Source organism: Lissotriton vulgaris, chromosome 4_1 (genome assembly GCF_964263255.1).
Source record: "Lissotriton vulgaris chromosome 4_1, aLisVul1.2, whole genome shotgun sequence".
Classification (NCBI taxonomy): domain Eukaryota; kingdom Metazoa; phylum Chordata; class Amphibia; order Caudata; family Salamandridae; genus Lissotriton; species Lissotriton vulgaris.
This window is the reverse complement of record NC_141691.1, coordinates 1,754,348,318-1,754,369,918: the sequence shown is the minus strand read 5'-3', so window position 1 is coordinate 1,754,369,918 and position 21,601 is coordinate 1,754,348,318. Positions and strand designations below refer to the sequence as shown.

At 45.6% G+C, this 21,601-nt stretch overlaps 1 protein-coding gene across 1 annotated transcript in view; it reads left to right on the top strand.

Moving 5' to 3' along the window:
- The first annotated feature begins 992 nt into the window (after nt 1–992).
- Nucleotides 993–21,601, top strand: part of SNX31 (sorting nexin 31) — a 250,558-nt gene continuing 229,949 nt past the window's right edge. The window contains exons 1-2 of the mRNA XM_086966061.1: nt 993–1,410; nt 1,510–1,584. Of these exons, the coding sequence (XP_086822187.1) occupies nt 1,351–1,410; nt 1,510–1,584 (135 nt within the window). The 5' untranslated portion in view covers nt 993–1,350. The remainder of the gene's footprint in view (nt 1,411–1,509; nt 1,585–21,601) is intronic.

The following is a 21,601-nucleotide window of genomic DNA, read 5'->3' as shown; positions in this document are numbered from 1 at the left end:
TTTTTCACTGTTTTCAGTTTTATCTGCTGATTATTGTGTAACAGTTCTTGTGATTCAAATGCTAGATGGACAAAGCTTGTTTAATCAAAATCTTACCTTCACTCTTTTACCTTCCTTCCTTATTTTTATAAAACATCCGACTCATGCCAGGCAGTCCTACACACCAACAGACATGTATGTACCACATGCCTGGTTGGGACGGAGACAGAAAACAGGCATGAGCATCAAATTAAAAGTGACCCCAATTAGTGAATCGGATAGCTAAAAAAAAGCGTCCCACAGTTGCCAATCAGGGCAGTGTTCACGTGATAAAGGCCGAGCTGTGTGTGTGTTTTGGAAGGTATAGGAAATGTGCCTGCCCTAGGGAATGCGCATGGTAATATCAGAGAAATCAGCAGTAAAAACGGGCCAGCAGAGAGCAGACCATAAAACAGGCCCACAAACAGCCAAAAAACACAACCCAAGGCATACACTAATCTGTCAGGCCAGCCCTTCAATTCAGGCCCTGACATATTGCCCTGCAATGCATGCTAGTCCGACCTTGCTACATGGCGACTTTGGGGCAGAGTTTCACGTTTATTCCTTACCATCGCAGGGTGCAGTAAACCCATTCTCCTCTCCACACGCGGGCGGGCGGTGTTACCAACAACGAAAACACAATCGGCTGAGCGGCGTCATTTAAATGTTTCTAGTTTTCCCCACCAGCAACCCCCTCCCCCCAAGGCTGTGAATTGGCCTCGTCTGCCCCGTGCTCTCGGGAATGCCTAAGGCTGGGTTTGGGGAGGTTTGGATGTAACTACACTACGCGCCACGCCCTGCAGAAACCAGTGTGCTGTGACGAGCACGTTCAGCGGGGAGCTTTGGAAAACAATAGCTCCACGAGGGCTGTGTTTTAGCGCACGTACCTCCCTCCTTCTCGAGGTGGTACAGCCCGAGGGGCCTCCCCACCCCGAACTTTTGAAGGACAAGACCCTGAGCGCCACAGGTGCAGTCGGAGAAGGGAGTGAGGCGGCAGGAGTAGGAAGCACAGAGGGGAGCGCCGCGGGGGAGCACAGGGGGTGACTGCGTGAGTTCTAGGGCAGGGGGCATTGATTTCTGACTCCGAGGCGGAGTAAATTCCGGTGCATGGGACCGGGGAGGCCAGGGACTCTGTGGGCTGCCTTCCCTCGGAGGAGCAGAGCAGGTTCCGCTGCATACCAGGGAAGGAGGGTGGGTTCTGGCACAGGTGCCGGAGCCCAGGGAGTGTGTTTTCCAGTGCACGAGAAGCAGTAGAGTTTGTTTCCCCCGAAGGGTGGTAGCATCCACTTGTAGGGGCAGAGGTCAGCGGCCCGGCCTGTATCCGCCTTCGCCATGCATTTCAGCATCCCCTTCACGCAGGACCTGGTGGACTCCTTCGGATCCCGCTATGTGGTTAAGTAACTACCGTAAACATTACATATGGACTTTAAGCGCGCATGGTGTTTTCTAGCCCTGTGTTTTGACTGACCCGGTTGTGCCCTTTGATTCCAGCTCTATTACCTGTACCTGGAGGGCTTCCTGCTCTGCAAAGTGCGCTACAGCGACCTGCACAGGTGGAACGAGAAGGTAAGGGGCGCCGAGTCTGCCGGGCTTCCGGGCGGGTGTGCCTCTGGTAGCCTTACTGGCGCCTGGGGATCCAAGAGAAGAGCTAGAATTGGGGGAACACATATCCCGGGAACCCATAAATTAGGGGGTCAGGGTATGGCAACCGGAGGAGGAGGGTGGGGGCACGAGGGGCAGAGTCTGACAGGCAATTTATAGATCTATATTGTTATAAAAAAATCTTCCTGCAGAAATCGCAACAAGACAAACGTGACAGTAAATCTGTTCTGGCTTCATTTGTCACAAAGGGTGTACTTTAGAATATTTTATGAGGTTGAAGCGCTTTCCGCACAGATCTTCGTGTGACTGCAAATTCCAGGGGAGGAGGAGGATAATAATAATGGTAATATGACTGGTTGTTAATGCACTTGCTGGAGAGACCTGTGTTTTGTATAGTCACACAGTTTGACGCACAAAGTTGCGTAAGAGGGTTCTTTTCTCATGCAAAACAAACATTTTTATTTTATGTAGATAGATGCGTGGGTAGTTGCTGTTGACAAAGTAGTTCATGCATTTCAATCCTTCTAGAATAGCCCAGTGAGCTAAAGACCAGTATCGAGCAGCTGCATCAAAACTACAAAGCAGGGATTAGACCCATATTCATTTTTATTGCTCTGTTTCTGTTATACTGCTCGCAAAAGGGTATATTTGGATAGTGATAAAGCCTTATTACGGACAACCTCAAGCACTGCGTTGTTTTAAACCCAGACGGTTTCTCCCGACCATGTACTCGTAACATATAATGCCCCTCGTTCTTTTGTAACATTCCGTACATTCATTTCCTCACGAGTATGATTTATTGTCCGTGTAGAATGCGTGCTTGTGATGTAAAGAGCTTTGCATCCTGCATTGTGCTCATTAGTGATATAAAAGATCTAAATAAAACAAGTTAGTAAGTGCTATTTAAATTGTTTTTTTTGTCGCTCTGGTAGACCAATACATCTGACCTGGGCAAGGGCTGAACAAAGTCACAAACCTGCCTCCCTTGTTCCTCTTGAGTACTTGTGAAGTGATAACAGGCTGCCTTCCTTTCCCTTCACTGCATTAGCACTTAGGTGAGAGAGGCTCAGGATAGCCTCCAGCCAGGATCATTGTCAAATTTAAAGGGTTTACGGTCCCTTAAATTTGGCCTTTGTTTCCAGCCCAGCTGGGAGTGAAACAGAAGGCCCCCTCTCCGCCTGCAAGTTACTGCTCTGGATGGAAAGCAGGCAGTGCACTGCTTGGTGTGTCCTGGCGTCATTACACGGACACATTCATCATAGTTCACGGGGGGCCATCCGAATCCAGGTTCTGGGTCAATAATAACTGCTGGCTCGGGCTAGGCCCCCCTCATTTCCCGCACTTACAAGGGGCGGTGCCTTCGGTGTCTGCTCGTGCGTGACTGAGAGGAGAAGGACCTCGATCTACTGTGTCTTCACTTACGTAAAATCAAAATCAGGTGTCTGTTAAGCGCGACTACTCACCCGTTGGGTCTCAAGGCGTGTCTGACAAGACGTTCCTGAAATCTAAAGGGAATTCGTCTCAGACATTCTACCTCGAGGAATCCTGTGCTTATTCACTTCCTGTTACCCTCTAGTATGTTAAGTTGCTTTGCATGGTAATGTGGGATAAAGTGCAAGGTTCTTTAAGCCAGACACAGTCTTTTCTCTTTCCTGGGTAGGACCCAAGAGCAGCAATTCTACTAGACACTTGGTTCCTGTCAATGGAGGATGGGTGGGAATGGGATGATGTGGGCGCTGCAGCATCTTCCAGGGCCTTTGTGCTGATCAAACTGTGCAGTGGTGGGGTACGGGGGATAAACAACCGTAGTCCTAGCCAGTCAAACTACAGCACCTACTAGGGCATTCCATCGCAAAGCAACAATACTGTTGGCATCAGCTGGTCAAGCAGATGTGGGTATACAGGCAAATGGGTAGGCTTCCTGAGTAGGCGGTTCTTCTGATTTCTCAACAGTTCTTGGCAGTGCAGAAGAGGGCAGGTCAGAGATGGCCACATAATGTGGATTTAGTCCAAAACAAGCTACACAGAAAGCCTATCCCGGGCACATCTACAGGCAGCGTTATTCTTTTCTGTTCAGAAACGTCTTTGGACTACATGTGTACTGTAAGATGGGAGGTGGTGTACCTTTTCTTCGGTGCTGTCTTGGACCCTGGAGCAGCGCCCAGAAAGTAGATCACTGCATTGATCCACTTAAGTAGCACCAGGGCAGTGGTCAAAGCTTGGAGGACCTGAAACCGGAGAGGGGTTGGGAAATCAAATTGGCATTGAATATCTTACAACAGCCTTAATAGCTCAGAGTTCCAGGGCAGTCAAAACATTCCTTTAAAGGTCACCTTGTGCTCCTTAAAGGCTTAAAAATATTTGGGGGGAAGGGCACTCTTTTTGTTACGAGGCAAAAAGCTTTTTAGGGCGTTACTTTACAGTCTACTATGGCACTCTCGTGGGCAACAAAGCTAAATTTACGGTCCAAGTCTCTGTTGGGAACATCTTTGGCAGGTAGAATTGCAGAAAATGAAACATGGTAATGGCGCGAAGGGGAGTGGCTACATCGTGTGAAGCTTGATTAAATGAAAAGCAGGTGCCTGTGTACTGTGATCGGAGGTCGCTCTACATCTTTTTAGTTTTAGCTGATGAATGATTGAGCTCTAGCATGTGGCTTTTATTGCATTGATATTACAGCACCAGCTGGATCTAGGCAGGAAAGAACACTGCATCACACTGGTCTCTACAAAAATAATGCTTTCGGTGATGTGCATCCCGCTGCAATGTTTCATTGAGCTGTTTCGTGCACATGGTTATAGTATAAATAATCTTTCAGGAAAAGGACAAAATGCACTGCTCGCTTTCTCACTCTTTCCCTCTCCCTCTCACCCACCCACTCTCTCTCTCCATCTTACCTTTTTTTCTGATAAGTTGTCATTTTCTCCCCCATTTCCTTCATCGTGTTCTTTACTCTTCGTCATTCCTTTTTCCTTCTGGTGTGCTTTTTAGTCTTATTCTATGGTCTTTGCTCATCTCCTGCCTCTTCCCCTACCTCTCACTCCTGATGGCCTCTCTAGTTTTTTTTTCACCTCCTTCATTTCTTTCGCACTTCTGCTGTTCCACTCCCCTCCTCCCTTCCAGCAGTGGCTATCTGGCATAATCCCTTTATTACTAGTTCATCCTCCCTGAACCATCTGGTTATTCCTCAGAAAAGTCCATGGCAAATGCATCTCGCAGTCCTGGCACACAAACCTGCACCTCTGGTCCCTGTGCAGCTGTGACTGTGTTGATGGCTGATCTCTTTAATTTAGTTTTTAATTCAAAATATGATCGACTGTCTACTAACTGCCCATTCAGCCGGGAAATTGTGCTTCAATCAAAAGTTTTTGAGTTAAAGAAACGTTTCCTTATCTGGCTGAAAGTTAATTTCCTCAATGACCCTGAATGAAAAGTGTCTATGGGCCAAAGTAAGGCATGACTAGAACAATGTAACAAAGGAGGGGTAGCAGGATTGGATCAAGAGTTGATCCTAAGGCTCAATTTACCATTCCAAGAAGGAAAAGGAATGGAAGGTCCAACCTGAGTCAGAGCCCCAAGTAGCAATGATTGACAAAAGGGGACTCAGTTGTTCCTGCGGGAAGAGTCAAAAGTAAAGGTAAGGAGGTCAAGGATGGAAGAAGATGGGTAGTGCTCAGTGGAGTGCTACCCTGGGCATCCCATTAGTTGGAATGAATGGCCTCACACACTCTTGCAAGTGTCATGCTTCATCATTGGCCGTTGCTCCTCGTTGGACAGGCGGTGCAATGTCCAACGGGCTCACCTCTAGGAGGGGCTCTTTATCGGAGATCTTTTTTCCAACAGCCTATGGGTGAAGTGCAAGTGAGGGGCCAAGTAAGGAGTGAATAGTGTAGGTGGGTGAGTTAAAATATAGCAAGGGATACCGGAGAGCAATTTATTCTGGTGGTTCCCGTACTATAAATAAAATCAGTGGGTGGCCTATGATCGTCAGAGGTTAGGTTCTGTATCACGATCTAGGACTACACAACGTTCAGTGGGGTCAACATGTTTCTCGCTTCTGCAATTATGCTGCGATTCTTCAGGACCTTATATACATCTATCACAAAGAAAGACCTAAAAGTGTCAACCTATAAACATCAAATTTACTATTACTGTTGTACTACCTGATTGTAACCGCCCTTGCCTAGTGGAGACAAAAGGGAAGAGTTATCAAAATACAAGGACAACAGTTACCCATTCTTGACCGTGTGCACACTGTGATTACGTGCAGAGGAGTGATTCTGTGCCTGTGACATTCTGTGAGCAGTGACCAGTAAGTATCCACTATATTCACTTTTATTACATGTCACCTCTATCACAAAATTAAAATTAGAAACTAAAAAGGATTTAAAAACATGATAGCAGCAGTCTTATTCAAGGTATCTAATATGTCTATCTCTAAGGGTTCCTTAGATACTCACCTACAGGTCAAGGAGTACAGGTGTCAACAGTACCCGGTAGGTGTGACATCAAGGGAGAGAGCCAATAGGGGTTTAATGGCTAGAGGGAAGACAAAGATATATTTTTTCAAAATTGTCAGGGAGCACCCAGTGTCTGGGTGTTACATTAGTGGGCTGTTTCCTCTATGTGCTGAGGATCTCGTGCCACCAGTATGTACCAACAGTGTTATAATCCATTCATCTTATGTGTATGTAGGCACAAACAAGTAGTCATTGCCGTGAATCTGCCCCTGTAGAGTGATTGCCATATTCATGTTAATATTGGGGTCTCAGAGATGAAAAAGACTCCTTATGAATTTTAGGGAGGGTGTAAAAGTACGGTACTCTTGGATCCTTTTTAACCAGAAATTCAGCCTCTTTCTTGGTAATCCATTCCTGGCACTCTGCAGAGTCCACCAATCCTGTAATAGTGGTTGTTAGCCGAGGGGTGGGGTCCGCCGGGATAGGAGTATAGTAACGTCTATCCTCTAGTTGTCTTAGACATTCTGTTTCATAGTCTTTAGTGTCCATTAGGACGGTGACCCCACCCTTGTCAGCCTGTTTGATCGTGATTGTTTCGTCATTACCCAAAGAGTTGAGTATTTGTTTCTCCATGTTGGATAGATTCTGGAATATATCTTTGTCTTCCCTCTAGCCATTAAACCCCTATTGGCTCTCTCCCTTGATGTCACACCTACCGGGTACTGTTGACACCTGTACTCCTTGACCTGTAGGTGAGTATCTAAGGAACCCTTAGAGATAGACATATTAGATACCTTGAATAAGACTGCTGCTATCATGTTTTTAAATCCTTTTTAGTTTCTAATTTTAATTTTGTGATAGAGGTGACATGTAATAAAAGTGAATATAGTGGATACTTACTGGTCACTGCTCACAGAATGTCACAGGCACAGAATCACTCCTCTGCACGTAATCACAGTGTGCACACGGTCAAGAATGGGTAACTGTTGTCCTTGTATTTTGATAACTCTTCCCTTTTGTCTCCACTAGGCAAGGGCGGTTACAATCAGGTAGTACAACAGTAATAGTAAATTTGATGTTTATAGGTTGACACTTTTAGGTCTTTCTTTGTGATAGATGTATATAAGGTCCTGAAGAATCGCAGCATAATTGCAGAAGCGAGAAACATTGGCCACTATAGGTGTGGCAGGGTACACTCAGACATGAGTCCCTTTCTCACTGCTCCATCAGGATTCAAGCAAGCCGGGCCGAAGAGGCTGAAATGCCAGAAACCGGTCCCCGGTAGCTTGTCTCCTTTCTGGTAAAGAATTGGCTTGGTAGTTTAGTCTGCCCTGTTCCCATGATGCACTGGGCCAGGGACAGACTGATTTGCATATAGCCAGGTTCTGAGCTGGGATGGGGCAGTGAGATAAATAACGGTGATGGATCAAGCCCTGATCTTTGGACTGGGTAAGAGTGGTCTGCTCAATTCAGACACTCTGTTCATCACCACCCCCTTTTGTAAATCGATTTTGGCCACTATAGGTGTGGCAGGGTATACTCAGACATGAGTCCCTTTCTCACTGCTCCATCAGGATTCAAGCAAGCCGGGCCGAAGAGGCTGAAATGCCAGAAACCGGTCCCCGGTAGCTTGTCTCCTTTCTGGTAAAGAATTGGCTTGGTAGTTTAGTCTGCCCTGTTCCCATGATGCACTGGGCCAGGGACAGACTGATTTGCATATAGCCAGGTTCTGAGCTGGGATGGGGCAGTGAGATAAATAACGGTGATGGATCAAGCCCTGATCTTTGGACTGGGTAAGAGTGGTCTGCTCAATTCAGACACTCTGTTCATCACCACCCCCTTTTGTAAATCGTTTTTGGCCACTATAGGTGTGGCAGGGTATACTCAGACATGAGTCCCTTTCTCACTGCTCCATCAGGATTCAAGCAAGCCGGGCCGAAGAGGCTGAAATGCCAGAAACCGGTCCCCGGTAGCTTGTCTCCTTTCTGGTAAAGAATTGGCTTGGTAGTTTAGTCTGCCCTGTTCCCATGATGCACTGGGCCAGGGACAGACTGATTTGCATATAGCCAGGTTCTGAGCTGGGATGGGGCAGTGAGATAAATAACGGTGATGGATCAAGCCCTGATCTTTGGACTGGGTAAGAGTGGTCTGCTCAATTCAGACACTCTGTTCATCACCACCCCCTTTTGTAAATCGATTTTGGCCACTATAGGTGTGGCAGGGTATACTCAGACATGAGTCCCTTTCTCACTGCTCCATCAGGATTCAAGCAAGCCGGGCCGAAGAGGCTGAAATGCCAGAAACCGGTCCCCGGTAGCTTGTCTCCTTTCTGGTAAAGAATTGGCTTGGTAGTTTAGTCTGCCCTGTTCCCATGATGCACTGGGCCAGGGACAGACTGATTTGCATATAGCCAGGTTCTGAGCTGGGATGGGGCAGTGAGATAAATAACGGTGATGGATCAAGCCCTGATCTTTGGACTGGGTAAGAGTGGTCTGCTCAATTCAGACACTCTGTTCATCACCACCCCCTTTTGTAAATCGATTTTGGCCACTATAGGTGTGGCAGGGTATACTCAGACATGAGTCCCTTTCTCACTGCTCCATCAGGATTCAAGCAAGCCGGGCCGAAGAGGCTGAAATGCCAGAAACCGGTCCCCGGTAGCTTGTCTCCTTTCTGGTAAAGAATTGGCTTGGTAGTTTAGTCTGCCCTGTTCCCATGATGCACTGGGCCAGGGACAGACTGATTTGCATATAGCCAGGTTCTGAGCTGGGATGGGGCAGTGAGATAAATAACGGTGATGGATCAAGCCCTGATCTTTGGACTGGGTAAGAGTGGTCTGCTCAATTCAGACACTCTGTTCATCACCACCCCCTTTTGTAAATCGACTGCTCACAGAATGTCACAGGCACAGAATCACTCCTCTGCACGTAATCACAGTGTGCACACGGTCAAGAATGGGTAACTGTTGTCCTTGTATTTTGATAACTCTTCCCTTTTGTCTCCACTAGGCAAGGGCGGTTACAATCAGGTAGTACAACAGTAATAGTAAATTTGATGTTTATAGGTTGACACTTTTAGGTCTTTCTTTGTGATAGATGTATATAAGGTCCTGAAGAATCGCAGCATAATTGCAGAAGCGAGAAACATGTTGACCCCACTGAACGTTGTGTAGTCCTAGATCGTGATACAGAACCTAACCTCTGACGATCATAGGCCACCCACTGATTTTATTTATAGTACGGGAACCACCAGAATAAATTGCTCTCCGGTATCCCTTGCTATATTTTAACTCACCCACCTACACTATTCACTCCTTACTTGGCCCCTCACTTGCACTTCACCCATAGGCTGTTGGAAAAAAGATCTCCGATAAAGAGCCCCTCCTAGAGGTGAGCCCGTTGGACATTGCACCGCCTGTCCAACGAGGAGCAACGGCCAATGATGAAGCATGACACTTGCAAGAGTGTGTGAGGCCATTCATTCCAACTAATGGGATGCCCAGGGTAGCACTCCACTGAGCACTACCCATCTTCTTCCATCCTTGACCTCCTTACCTTTACTTTTGACTCTTCCCGCAGGAACAACTGAGTCCCCTTTTGTCAATCATGACTAGAACAATGTTATACAGACTTCCATATGGAAAATTCAAAGCTACTGGGTATGGCAGTGCTTGTGTTTCTCTTGTTTTCCATTCAGCAATGCCCAGATAGTATTATTGGGAGTTATAACAGATACTTGAATGCACTGCTTGGGATACCGTTCTGTATCTTCCTGATGGTGTATCCAAGACAAATGGACTAAAAGCTGCTATAACACATTCTACTGATGGCCAAGCGAGAAACACCTAGAAGTTACAAAGACATCCCTCCACCCTTCTCAAATCCTCTTAAAATAACCGCCTTCTGGCATAAACAGGCACTGGTATTAGGGGAAAACCAGTAACTTTTTGCAGCAATCAGCAAATTCTTTAAATATGGTTTCAGGCAGATTATAATTAATGATGATCTGCTTGCGCAGTCTATTGTTGTGACTAAGATTGCCTCCGGGTGAGGGGGACACAGTGGCAGGTGTTGTTTAGAGGTGAGTGACATTCTGCCACTGTATGTGTGTTATTTCTATTGCACAAAGCTAGCCAAAAGGCAGTGGAGCTCTGTACGTGGTCAAAGACCAGCATAAAGTCAACAAGTAATATGAAGGGAAGCTGGGTTGTGGATGGAACCCTGAGCTGCAGACCCCCCCTCAGCACAGTACTCTAGCCTGAGCCCTCTTGAATCAATCCGGAGCAGGGCTCCATCCGTGTACATTGGAGGGGGGCCCCTTAAACTTTCATTACGCCACTGTGGGTGTGTATATATTGATGGGCTAAAATAAATATTGCGAAAACATTATCTAAAGTGCTGCATTTGGGCCAAAACCCAGTATGGAAGTAAGGTGAAAGGCCTCAGCTGGCCACCCAGTTGGTTTACGTAAGCCTTTGCCTCTACATCTGACAAGGCAATTGGCCTAGAATTATTCTGGTCGCCCCCCCTTACTTAAATCTCTGACGAATAGAGATGTTCCAAGAGCTTGGTAGCAAGACTTGGTACAAAGGACCAAATCAGCACCTCTTATTTTACATCATTTAAAAAATGTGTAATTGATTGGACATTGGACCTGGATAACCGTGTTGGCCAATAACAATTACATCTAAGCCTAATTGCAGAGTATAAGTTACCTCTCCGCTGGTATTCAAGTCAGTGGACACATTGGACATGGTCTGATTGGGCAGCACCGTGGTAAAGTTACAAAGTAGTGTCAAAATACAATGATTGAATGTAATCCACCTGTTTATCATGATGCACATTATTAGCCTCACCTCCAGCGTTGGTCTTATCTGATGTATTAATAGAAAGAAAGCAGAAGTGGCGTTGATTTTGTTGAGGTAAGAAAAATCTTTCAATGAAAACCTGCTTTGCGGCCCATGCTGCTTTTCTGTGTAACATTTTTAACTCCTTGAACCAAATCGCAAACCTGGAGTTGAGCATTTGTTATTCAGTGCCTGCTCCTTCCTTTTAATTACTTTCATAAACTACTTTTTAATATTCCAGTCACCATCTCCTGTGGGATTTTTCTTTCTAAGATCGTTGAGGGACTTCCTCAGCTGATATGTCGCTTTGCCCCATAAATTAACCCTTTGGTCTAGAAAGTTTGTTTCATAACATTCCCGATACAGATCCTAATAATCCTCCCCATCAATCCATACTATGAATAATCGATCAACCACTGAGGTCCATTGAACGCATACAACTTTCTTTTCTATTCAAGCATACATCGTTCAAGCCTCATAATCTTTGCTTTCCCATGTCACTGTATAAATATGTGATTAATGAAAGCTGGGCCCCTTCTTCTCTTGTAATGACCTTCCTAACCAGCCTTTGCAAAAACAAGGTAATGGAGAGAGAAAAATGTAGTCCAGCAAGGCGTGATTTACTTCGGGCGTAGTGGCATGGAAAGTCAAACAGAGTATGTTCTTTTGAGGATTTGAAGATCTAGAGTGTGTAAAGGGATCACTGCCTAAGGGGTCCTGTTTGTAACAGCTACTGGAATATTAGAGGGCATGAAGAGCTTTGACGAAACCTCGCCTAAAATGCAACAAATTTAGGCCAAAAACTCAACCATTGCCAATTTTCTACTGCGTTCTGATATTATCTGTTAGGGCAGTTAAGAATAGAGTCTTGTTTTTTGGCACTGTGAATGCGTAAATATACATTATTGTTAACCACCCACCATCGCTTATCTGTAAATATGTCTTTCTGAGCACAGCAGGCTATTATGGCCTGCTGCCGAGGTCTATACTGATTGTTGGGGGCCATGAACCTGAGTTATATGCCCGACCTGCAGGCGGGAGCCTACAACAATGGTGAGGGCCTTTAACAACTTGTATAGTCTGAGGCAGAAGAGCTATAAGGCTGTTGGAACATTCCTCCTACTAAGGGTAGAATGTTCTAAATAAAAAAAGGGAGAAACAGAAGGTCCAACATTGGAATGTTGGAGCTCCAGGCTTATACCAGCCATTATAAGCCCAGAGCTACTCCATCGTCTTCAATGGAATTCTCAAGATTCCAATATTCAAATTATTTATTAGAAGATGGATTCAAGAAGCTAGCTCATTAAACATTGGAAGAGGACTAATGTAATATGTGACAGACTCGTGCAACAGGTTGTAAACCTGCTGCAGGCTACTACAGGAAACATGAGTTACTTCTGTTGCTTTTCTCACTCCAAAGGGAAACAAGGAAACCAGATTGATCAGGTTTTCTGTTTGCAGTCACTGTACTTCAAAGCAGTTGTGATCAAATCCGTGTGAATTGTGTGTTGAGTTGAAAACATGTAGCTGACTTCACTCTATCACCTACTTTTTTTTTACGTACAACAGCAATCGCTGACTGGATGGGGCTACAAACCTCACACTTTTGTTTTTCCTTTTTTTTTTTTTTACATTTTATTTTTCAGAACCAGATAAAACAGGTACATACAAAAGAAAAAGTATTCAAAATACAATATTATTATACAATAAACAATGGCTTTCATGTTTGATTTGTTTTCATTCTCATATTGAGAGAGAAAGTGAAATAAAAATGATGAAAACAATAAAATAATAATAATAATAAAAAAAGGCATATAAAACAAGATATTAGGGTAAGTCATTATCATACAATCATACTGTGCTAAGCCTCCTTTTCCAATTAGTAATGGGTTGCCAGATCGCCATACCACGCATAGCGGATCTTGGCCCTCTAGTGGCATAGATAGCACTTTCCTGATTGAAGACCCCGAGAAGGCGTGCTAACCACATTTGAAAACTCGGTGGATCTGAGTCTTTCCACCGTGCTGCTAGTATTACCCTGAGGACTGCCGAGCTTATAAAAAGCATGTCCTCTTCTTCCCTGCTCAGGTTTAGTGTATTATCAGTACCTAGCAGATATAGAGTAGGGGAGTCGAGTATTTTATGGCCAAACACTTCCTCCCAGAATTCACAGATCATTTTTTTAATAAGTGTTAGTTGGTCGCATTCGCAGAACATGTGAATAAGCGTTGCAGGGCCTTTAAGACATCTGGGGCAGTGATCGTTCTCTCTTTTACCCCAGGCATATAATTTGGCCGGAGTATAGTATAGATTATAGATAGTCTTATAGGTCTGGGCTATTAAACTGGCTGACATAAGTAGTCGTGATGATAGGCAGAGACTCATATCAATATCTACATTCGGATTATCAAGTCTGTCTGCCCACGCAATTTCTGTATGTTCTAGATCACCTTGTATCTTATCCAGTAGCTGACCATAGATTGTACCTATTCTTGCTGTTCTTTTAGCGATAGTATCGATAATTTCAATTTTTTCCGAGTTAATATTAGGGTTCTTATGTTTGAGCATAGTATGAATCTACAAATATTTAAAATAGTGCCCATTTGGAAGATTACATTTTTGTTGTAAATCAGTAAAAGTATAAGCCTCATTCGCACCAAAGAGGTCACCAACTGAGTTTAACTTTTGTTTTTCCTGTAGTCTGTCTCTTTTGTTTTCAGATATGTGATTGTTACATGTAGTTTTAGTGTGTGTATATATTCTATTTAGGGCTCACAATTGTTTTATTTTTTTATTATTTTACATTTCAGTCTGTATTTATCCGTATTAATTTTTTGGCCAACTCATTCGTATTTATCCATATTTATTTTGTGTTTTGAGAATAAATGGATGTGTGAGAGTGCCATCTTTCTTGCCTTGGTATGCCCCCACTTTTTTTTCCTAACTGCTGATGTGCTTTGACTGAGTGTGCCCTGGGTTCCTGCCAATCAGGTACCCAGGGCCTGTGTTCCTTCCCTAAAAAGAAAAGCTATGCTGAAACCAAATACCCAATTGGCATCTCTGGCCACCTGCCAGCCCCTAGTAAATGGTACCCAGGGCATTGTGACCAGAGAAGACCCCTGAGGGCTGCAGCACTTATTGTGCCACCCTCAGGGGCCCTGTACCCTGGCACCCACACACTGCTTTTGCAGGCTGAGTGCCTAAGTGCAGAACTAAAACAAGAGTCGACATGGTTCACATCCCTGTGTGCCCTGGCATACTTCAGTCACCCCTCTAGCTGGGTGCCCTATGCCAGAGGTGAGGGCACAGGTGCATGAGCCCTGTGCCCCTACAGTACCCAGTGCCACTCCTGGGCACTGTAAGTGCAGTGATGCCATTTAAGAGTATATGGTGCTGGGAGGTTGTCATTAAGAAATCCACAGCACCATAATGGCTACACTGAAGACTGACCAGTTTGGTACCAAACTTCTCAGCACATAAAACCCGCACTGATGCCTTTGTGGGATTTAATGTAAGATGCATATGAGGGCATCTTAGAGATGCCCTCCAAAACCCAAACCTACAATCCACCGCTGGGCTGAGTGGCTGCCACACAGCAGACCTGTTGCTGGACCCCTGGGTGGAGAGCCCCCCGCTCTCCTGGGCCTGCAACAGTGCACATCCTGGGCAAGGTGCTATGTCTCCTCCCCCAGGATGAACAGGGGGAAGCTTCAAAGGTATGCCGCCTCTGAGAGCTTCTCCAGACCATTTGCTGTACCCAGCAACTGGCCCCCCACCCGTTATACCCCCACTCTGGCGGGAACACTGGCAGGAAAAATTACATCAGGAAGGAAGGTGTGCCAACCGATGCCAACACCATCCCTCAGGTGGAGGAGGCGAGGTGAAGCACAACCCCGGGCTCCGGCCATCTTGTAGATGGGGAGCCCTGCCCAATCCCAGCTACGCTCCTGCCCCCCTCCCACAGGAGAGGAGCAGGCTAGGGGGTGTTGTTCCCCCCCCCCCCCCTCCCCCCAGGACAGGGACCCATTGATCCCTGCCCTTGCCCTACCTGTAACACCCCTAAATTTAGTATTTTGGGGCTCCCTGATCCTTCCTTCCTCAGATCCCGATATCAATAAAGAAGATCAAGAAGAAGAAGACCCGCCTCGCAGCTGCTAACAGGACAGCAACAACTGACTTGGCCCCACCCTACTGGCCTGTTGATCCTGGAACCTGCTCCTGCCTCATCCCGCCAACCTCTGCGGACAGCAACTTTGGGACACCCAGAGGACCTTCCTGCCTTGACCCTCTCGAAGATTGGGACTCCCATCAGCAGAGGCTCTGCTGCAACAACCCACCAGGAAGCTCCGGACCAGCCCTCTCTGCACCAGCCGAGCCCGGGCTGGGCCAACCCGAACCAAGACCACGAGGACGTCCCCCCGGCGACTGGGACCTGAAGTCCAGTGCCCAAAGACCCTCCTCGACGAACCAACCGACGCCTGCAGACTCAGAACCAGGGTACCCCCCCAACCGCGACCAGCTGAGGGTAAGCTTTTTCGACACCCAAAGACACCCCTGCACCCGGTGCCCTACAGCCCCCTGTTCCTCCCTTTGAGGTACCTACCTGTGCTCCAAGATCCCAACTTACCTCTCGAAGTGCTGGTCGCCCCTGGAGAGTCTCTGTCCCCGAGCCTGCAGCCTTTGTTCCTTTATCAAGATCCTCATTGGATAACCTTAAGCGCCCGACGGCTCAAAAGCACCCTGCACCCAGCCGCCCGAGTGCCGCTGGCTGTGACCTCTTTGTCCTATCCTACTCCACCCCCCCTTGCCCTGAGCAAGTGACCAGGAGCCCAGCTCCCAGAGCTGCGTGGCCTGCTAGCCAGCAGCCACCAACCGAGGGCCCCCTTTCCCTCATTGGATAACATTGGGACTAACTACCTCTGCACCCGGCCGCCCCTGTGCCGCTGGGATTGAACTAACTTTAATCACCTGACCCTGGGGGACCCCTGAGTCTATACCCAGAGCCATAACTTTACCAACTAAGTACTCGCCTGGAAACCGGTAATTCATTTACCTGCCATTGGATAACATTGACCCATTTTTGACTTGAAAATTTTCTAAGTGTGAAGATTTGAAAACTGAACATATTCCTATAAAATCAGCCAAAGTCCGAGTTCGAAACTACTCACCTGTGAACAGGGGAGAAGCCAGTACTGTACCTTTCATCCCAGTACTGAACCGCAAAAGTAAGTTACTAGTAATCTGTATTTTCTCCATAGGAATCCATTGCCTGCTTCTCTATGAAATTTCTTCTAATTGTCTATTTTTTTAAAATTGTAAATATTCTTTAAAAATCGTGGAAACTACTGAAACGCAATTACCTAGCTGTTTTGAGTTAAGCCCCCAGTGCTGGCCCTAGGAGACTAGCGCTGGGTTACAAAAGTAACGCGATCGTACTTTACTTGCAACCTGAATTTCCTCCCATTGAATAACATTGTCAGATTTACTTGAAAAGGGAACTTTTAAAACAGCTTTATATTCCTGAAAATTCCTTACAGTAACTAAAACGTTTTTGCTAATCTCGTTTCAGCTTAGACCCCATGACTGATTCTTAGACCTAGGGCCAGATGTAGGAGCCTTAATACCGGTCGGAAGCAGCCGATTTCTTAGTCCACTCGGCCATGTTGCAACTGCTTCTCTGGTCCTAATGGTAATTCCTCAGTCTTAGTCCTCTAGACAGTGCCTCTAGCTGCTTTTCTTACCCCAATGGTATTCCTCATTCTTAGTCCTCTAGACAGTGCTACTAGCTGCTACTTCTCCACTATATTTTCAACCTAAATAACTGACTCGCATGTCCACCGCTCAAATAAATGTCCGATTTCCCTATACTAACTCACCAGTAATCCTTTTTGGGTTTTGGAGTAGCGTGCTACTTGCAGAAAAGCACTTAAACGTCTCATCAGGGGTAGTAAGCGCTATGTAAATACTATCACTATTACAATTACTCTGGTCCCGTATGTAATTATTTAGAAGGCTTCCAGATAGTGCTGGTAGCTGCTCTCTGTTCCTGTTGGAAATTCCCACATTTTCAAGGCAGTGTTGCAGCTGTGTCTCTGTTCCCAGTGGTAATTCCTAATTCTTAGTCCTCTAGGCAGTGCAGCTAGCTGCTTCGCTGGTCCCGTCAGTACGTCCTCATTCTAAGTCCTCTAGACAGTGCTGCAGTTGCTTCTATGGTCCCAGTGGTGGTTTCTCATTCATAGTCCTCTAGACCATTAGTACACTCAAACATTTGCCCTGGGGCCACAAAGTATGGTTTGTGGTGTGCCCGAGGGCTGCACTGATTCCAGCAGGATGGCGGGAGGGGTCTAGGTGGGTCATGGATTGTGTAAGGAGGTTCAAAAACGTTAACGGGCAAGCATTTATTTGCAGGCTAATAAATGCTTGCCCATTTATTTAACATCTTTTTCTAAATATTTAGAGCTAGCAAATAAATGGCAGCTGGTACTGCTGTTCACCAAGGGGACTGCATTTGAAGGTCAAGAGGACCGCTCTTTGAGTATCAGTGCTCAAGACAGTGCTGCAGCTGCTTCTCTGGTGCCGACATTAACTCCCCCATTCTATATCCTCTAGGCAGTGCTGTAGCTGTGTCTGTTTCCAGTGGTAATCTCCTAATTGTAAATCCTCCAGACAGTGCTGCTAGTTGCTTCTCTGCTTCCATTGGTAACTCCTCCATTCTAACTCCCCTAGGCAGTGCCGCAGCTGTGCCTGTGTTCCCTGTGGTAATTCCTCATTCTTAGTCCTCTAGACAGTGCTTCAGCAGCTTCTCTGGTCCCAGTGGGAATTCCTCATTCGAAGTTCTCTAGACAGTGTTGCAGCTGTCTCTCTTCATACATCCACTACACTCCAAACCAAAACACATAGATCAGAAATTGTCATGTACAACGCCAATAGATGTAACTCTCACAAATACGAGATATATTGCATTGCAAATGGTTGTTTTGCTTGTCCTCTCTATATATTTCAGACCATCTTCAGAGCAGTTTTACGTTTCTTAGATCTGAGGTCTTCCAAACAAACTGTTTTTATTCTTGGTGCAGCAGACATTACATTCGAACAGCCCGTTATAAAAAAAGAACTGGGTTGGCCCTACAATGCAGCGTCGGGAAAAAAATTGAGAATATAATCCTGTATCACAAGCTTGTTGCGTAATCTGGATTCTGCAGTACAGTAGGCATGAATTCTTGTCTATCTGTGCGCTGGAAAATGGAGCAGGGATGCCGCCGCAGTGATCCATCATGGACACCGCACAAGTTTGTCTACCACAAAGCAAGCTGTTTCTTCCACTGCAAACTCTTGACTGTATCTCTGGCCACAAGTACTTCTAAAGATAGACTTTTTTTTGTAAGAGCTGTAGCTGCATACTGCACAGAGCTGAATTGTTCTCTTTTGACAAACACCTCTGAGTGATGATGGGTGACAAGGAAATGAGCCGTGAAGTCACATTTTGCTGTTAGTCAGAACCTGTCTGCTGAGAGCTGGTCTTAGGTAAAAAAGCAATAAATACTGAATGTCAGTAAGATAACATTTTTGTAACGTGTGTTTAAAAGGGAGACCAATCTCTTGAGTGAACCTGCCCTACATTGATAGGAGAGTGACTGGCATGGTTTGAAATTAAATGTGAACTCAATTTTGATCTGAAACTGTTTGGAGAAGCCCTTTAAGGTCAGCAGCCCCTGCCAAAAGAAAATGTGACATTGAATTATACTTTAGTTTTCAATATGGTAGAGCTGCTGCTCATAAACAGGTTCTTCTCGCCCCCTTCAACCCCCAAAACATGAGCTCGCACGTGCATGGGATTGATGATTGTTCTCAAACTTCTTACTTAAAAGTCACTTTGTTGCATTTTTATAATAGTAGTTTCAGTCCTCCGTTCCATATGTATTTAGCCTGTCCTTAAAAAATGTACATCAAAGGAACTTGGCTTTTCATGTGAACGGTTCAAAGCTGCCCAATCCTTTATTTTTCTTGAATAAATATCTCTTCTGATGAGCTCTGAGAGAAACTTTTGAGGGGATTAGAATTTGATCCCTTCATTGGCAAAACATAGGCACCCCTCGTGTTTAATTACTGATCCTATTGCGAAGACCACCTGATCCTGCCAGTAAAACCATTGCCAGGAGATGGCTCTTGCTCGGTACAGTCCCACAGGAAAACTCTTGGAGGATTTCTAGTACTATTGTGTGCACGCTCACGCACATACTTATTCCCCACTCATTTTTTAAGTGTTCCAGTCTAGTGTAAGTGGGAGGGTGCATTTGTTCAGTTCTGAGCTTCTGGTTCAGAATTTCTTGGCTCAGTCTGCTGAAATTGTAACCAAAACCGACTACCCTAGAGTGAATAGGGTTGGGAAGGGAAAATTGGCTCAAAAACGGAGTTCTCAGTGTCCAGTCACTGGTACAACCCGTTGGTGAGTTGCTAAGTAGGAGGGGGTGGGTACTAGACGCAGATAAGAAATCCTTTTATCTGCTTCCACCAATGTCAAGGTCTGTTCTTCAGCGGAGTTACAGGTGAAGGAAAATTAAATAGCATTTTGCTGTTTTTTTGGGAATACCTCGACATTAGGGTCTTGCAGCTTCTAAATGTCTGGTGTATTTGAAAGATTTTTGTTGGAGTGTCACCCAACTGGGGAGAATTGTTTTGGGGGTCCATTGAACCTTTAACACTGGTGTCTTTTGAGACCAAAGGTCATAGGGAGAGGATTGAAATTATTCTAAAATCAATCTTGAACGTCAGCCAGCTGGCCCCACTGCAAGGACTGTAGGTGAAAAGGGAGTCCCCCTTAATCCCACGAATTCAGGAAGACTAAGATGGAGTGGAGGCATGCTTCCTACAAGGCGCAGTTTTTCTATAGTCTTCGCAAGTCCTTGGCCTTAAGGTTATGCAGGTCATCACACAAGCTTTGTGGGAGAAGATCAGGAGAGCTGGGCTGCAGGAGCTTGAAGCTCAAAAGCTAGCATTCGATTGCTTTTTTTGTCAGAAATTGGGGTTTTAATTTGAGCAAGGGGTCACCTCTACCTACTCAAACCTCACTCTGGTTAGGTCCGAACCAGTTCTGAGAGAATTGTTGCCACCCCCGGGTAGCTATGACACAAGCGGCAGAAGAAACCCAAACAAGTGTATGCTAAATTCAAGCAGCACCAACAATTTCAAAGAAAAGAACAAAACACGTAATTTTCCCAAACCAATAGACCGAGGACATTTTAATCAACAAAAATACACCAAGACAATCCAAAAAGATTGAAGGCAACCAGCAATATGGATTTTTAAAGTAAAATGCAAAAAGTGCCTAGGATGAAGTGAAGCACTAAAGAAAAACAGTTCACGATGGACTGAGACTTGGGTGCACTTTCAGGCCAATTGTGATGGAGTGGAGGTCTGTTATGCCAAGTGGGTCAAACTTAGTCCCTAACCGAAGGGAAAGCTTCCTCTGGCCAGCATTGCACCACCTAGCTTCTCAGGGCAGGCTACGGGGCCCAAGGTTTCTCTCCAGCCGGGTTTCTTGCAGGGTCTTAGTCAGCCGGACCCTCTTGGAGTCAGAAGTACTTCTGTTTTTTGCGTCTTTGAAGCATTAAACAGGAATCCAAACACTTGACATGGAGGGTAATTCCAGTCCGTATGAGCCAGCAGGATTCAGGGGTCCTTGCATGAGTCCTTTTCTTCCTGCAGTAGTCAGAAGTTGGGATTCCTCTCCCAGCAGGGCCTTCTTTTTGAAATGGAGTCTTCCCAGATCCAGGAGTGTTCTGAGGGGCGGTAGTGGTGCTGGTGCCAGAATTATCCTGTGCTAGCCTGGGATTGGAGGAATTCTAACCATTTTCTTGCAGCCCCATGACCCACCTTTTTTTGCAGCACATTCTATTTGCCTTACTATCCTGGAGCTACTGTTTCAAGATTTTCTTTAGTGTCTTGGCCACTCCCCTATTATACAGAGTCTAAACTAGTTTTGCCTCCATCTGTGACTGGGGATATGCTATGAGGCTCCTGGGAATGAATAGGAGCAGCCCTACCTGGCATCCAAGTCCAAAAGAGTGCTAAATCTGCCCTTTCGTTTTGACGGCTGTCCTTTCTACTCCCAGGTAACTGCTACCACTTAGTGCAGGGATTAGCTAATACCCATTGACCTTTCCTAGGCTAGAGGCAAGGTACTTTCTTCTGAGCCACAATTTGTAAGTCACCAGCCAAAGTAGCTGTATTCCAGTCCTGAAGTTGTGATTAGCAGAACTGATAAAGCCAATTCTGGCAGCTTAAATTAAATTTTTACAAAGTTACTTTTCTGCTTAAGTGATCAAAAATCTAATTTCTTCATTAGGTCAGGTTTTAAAAAAACTAAGCAGTGAATAACTTTGAAGCATTTCTGAAGCCCTTTCTTAAGCAGGTACAAGATAATGATTTTAATCCCACCTAGGCTTCCTAGAGAAAGATGTAGCCAGGTCCACAGAGTGAAATAACTTGTGACTTTTATTTCATTATTAGGGCACACAAACCTCTGTATGTAGCGTGCCCTGGTTTTATATATTGGCATTGTGCCCTGTGGCCTTACAAAGTTCACTTTAGGAATGATCTATGGATATATAAAATAGACTTATCATTGCAGTGCATTTAAATTGCAGCCTAGCCTGAGAACAGTGGTGTTCCTGGC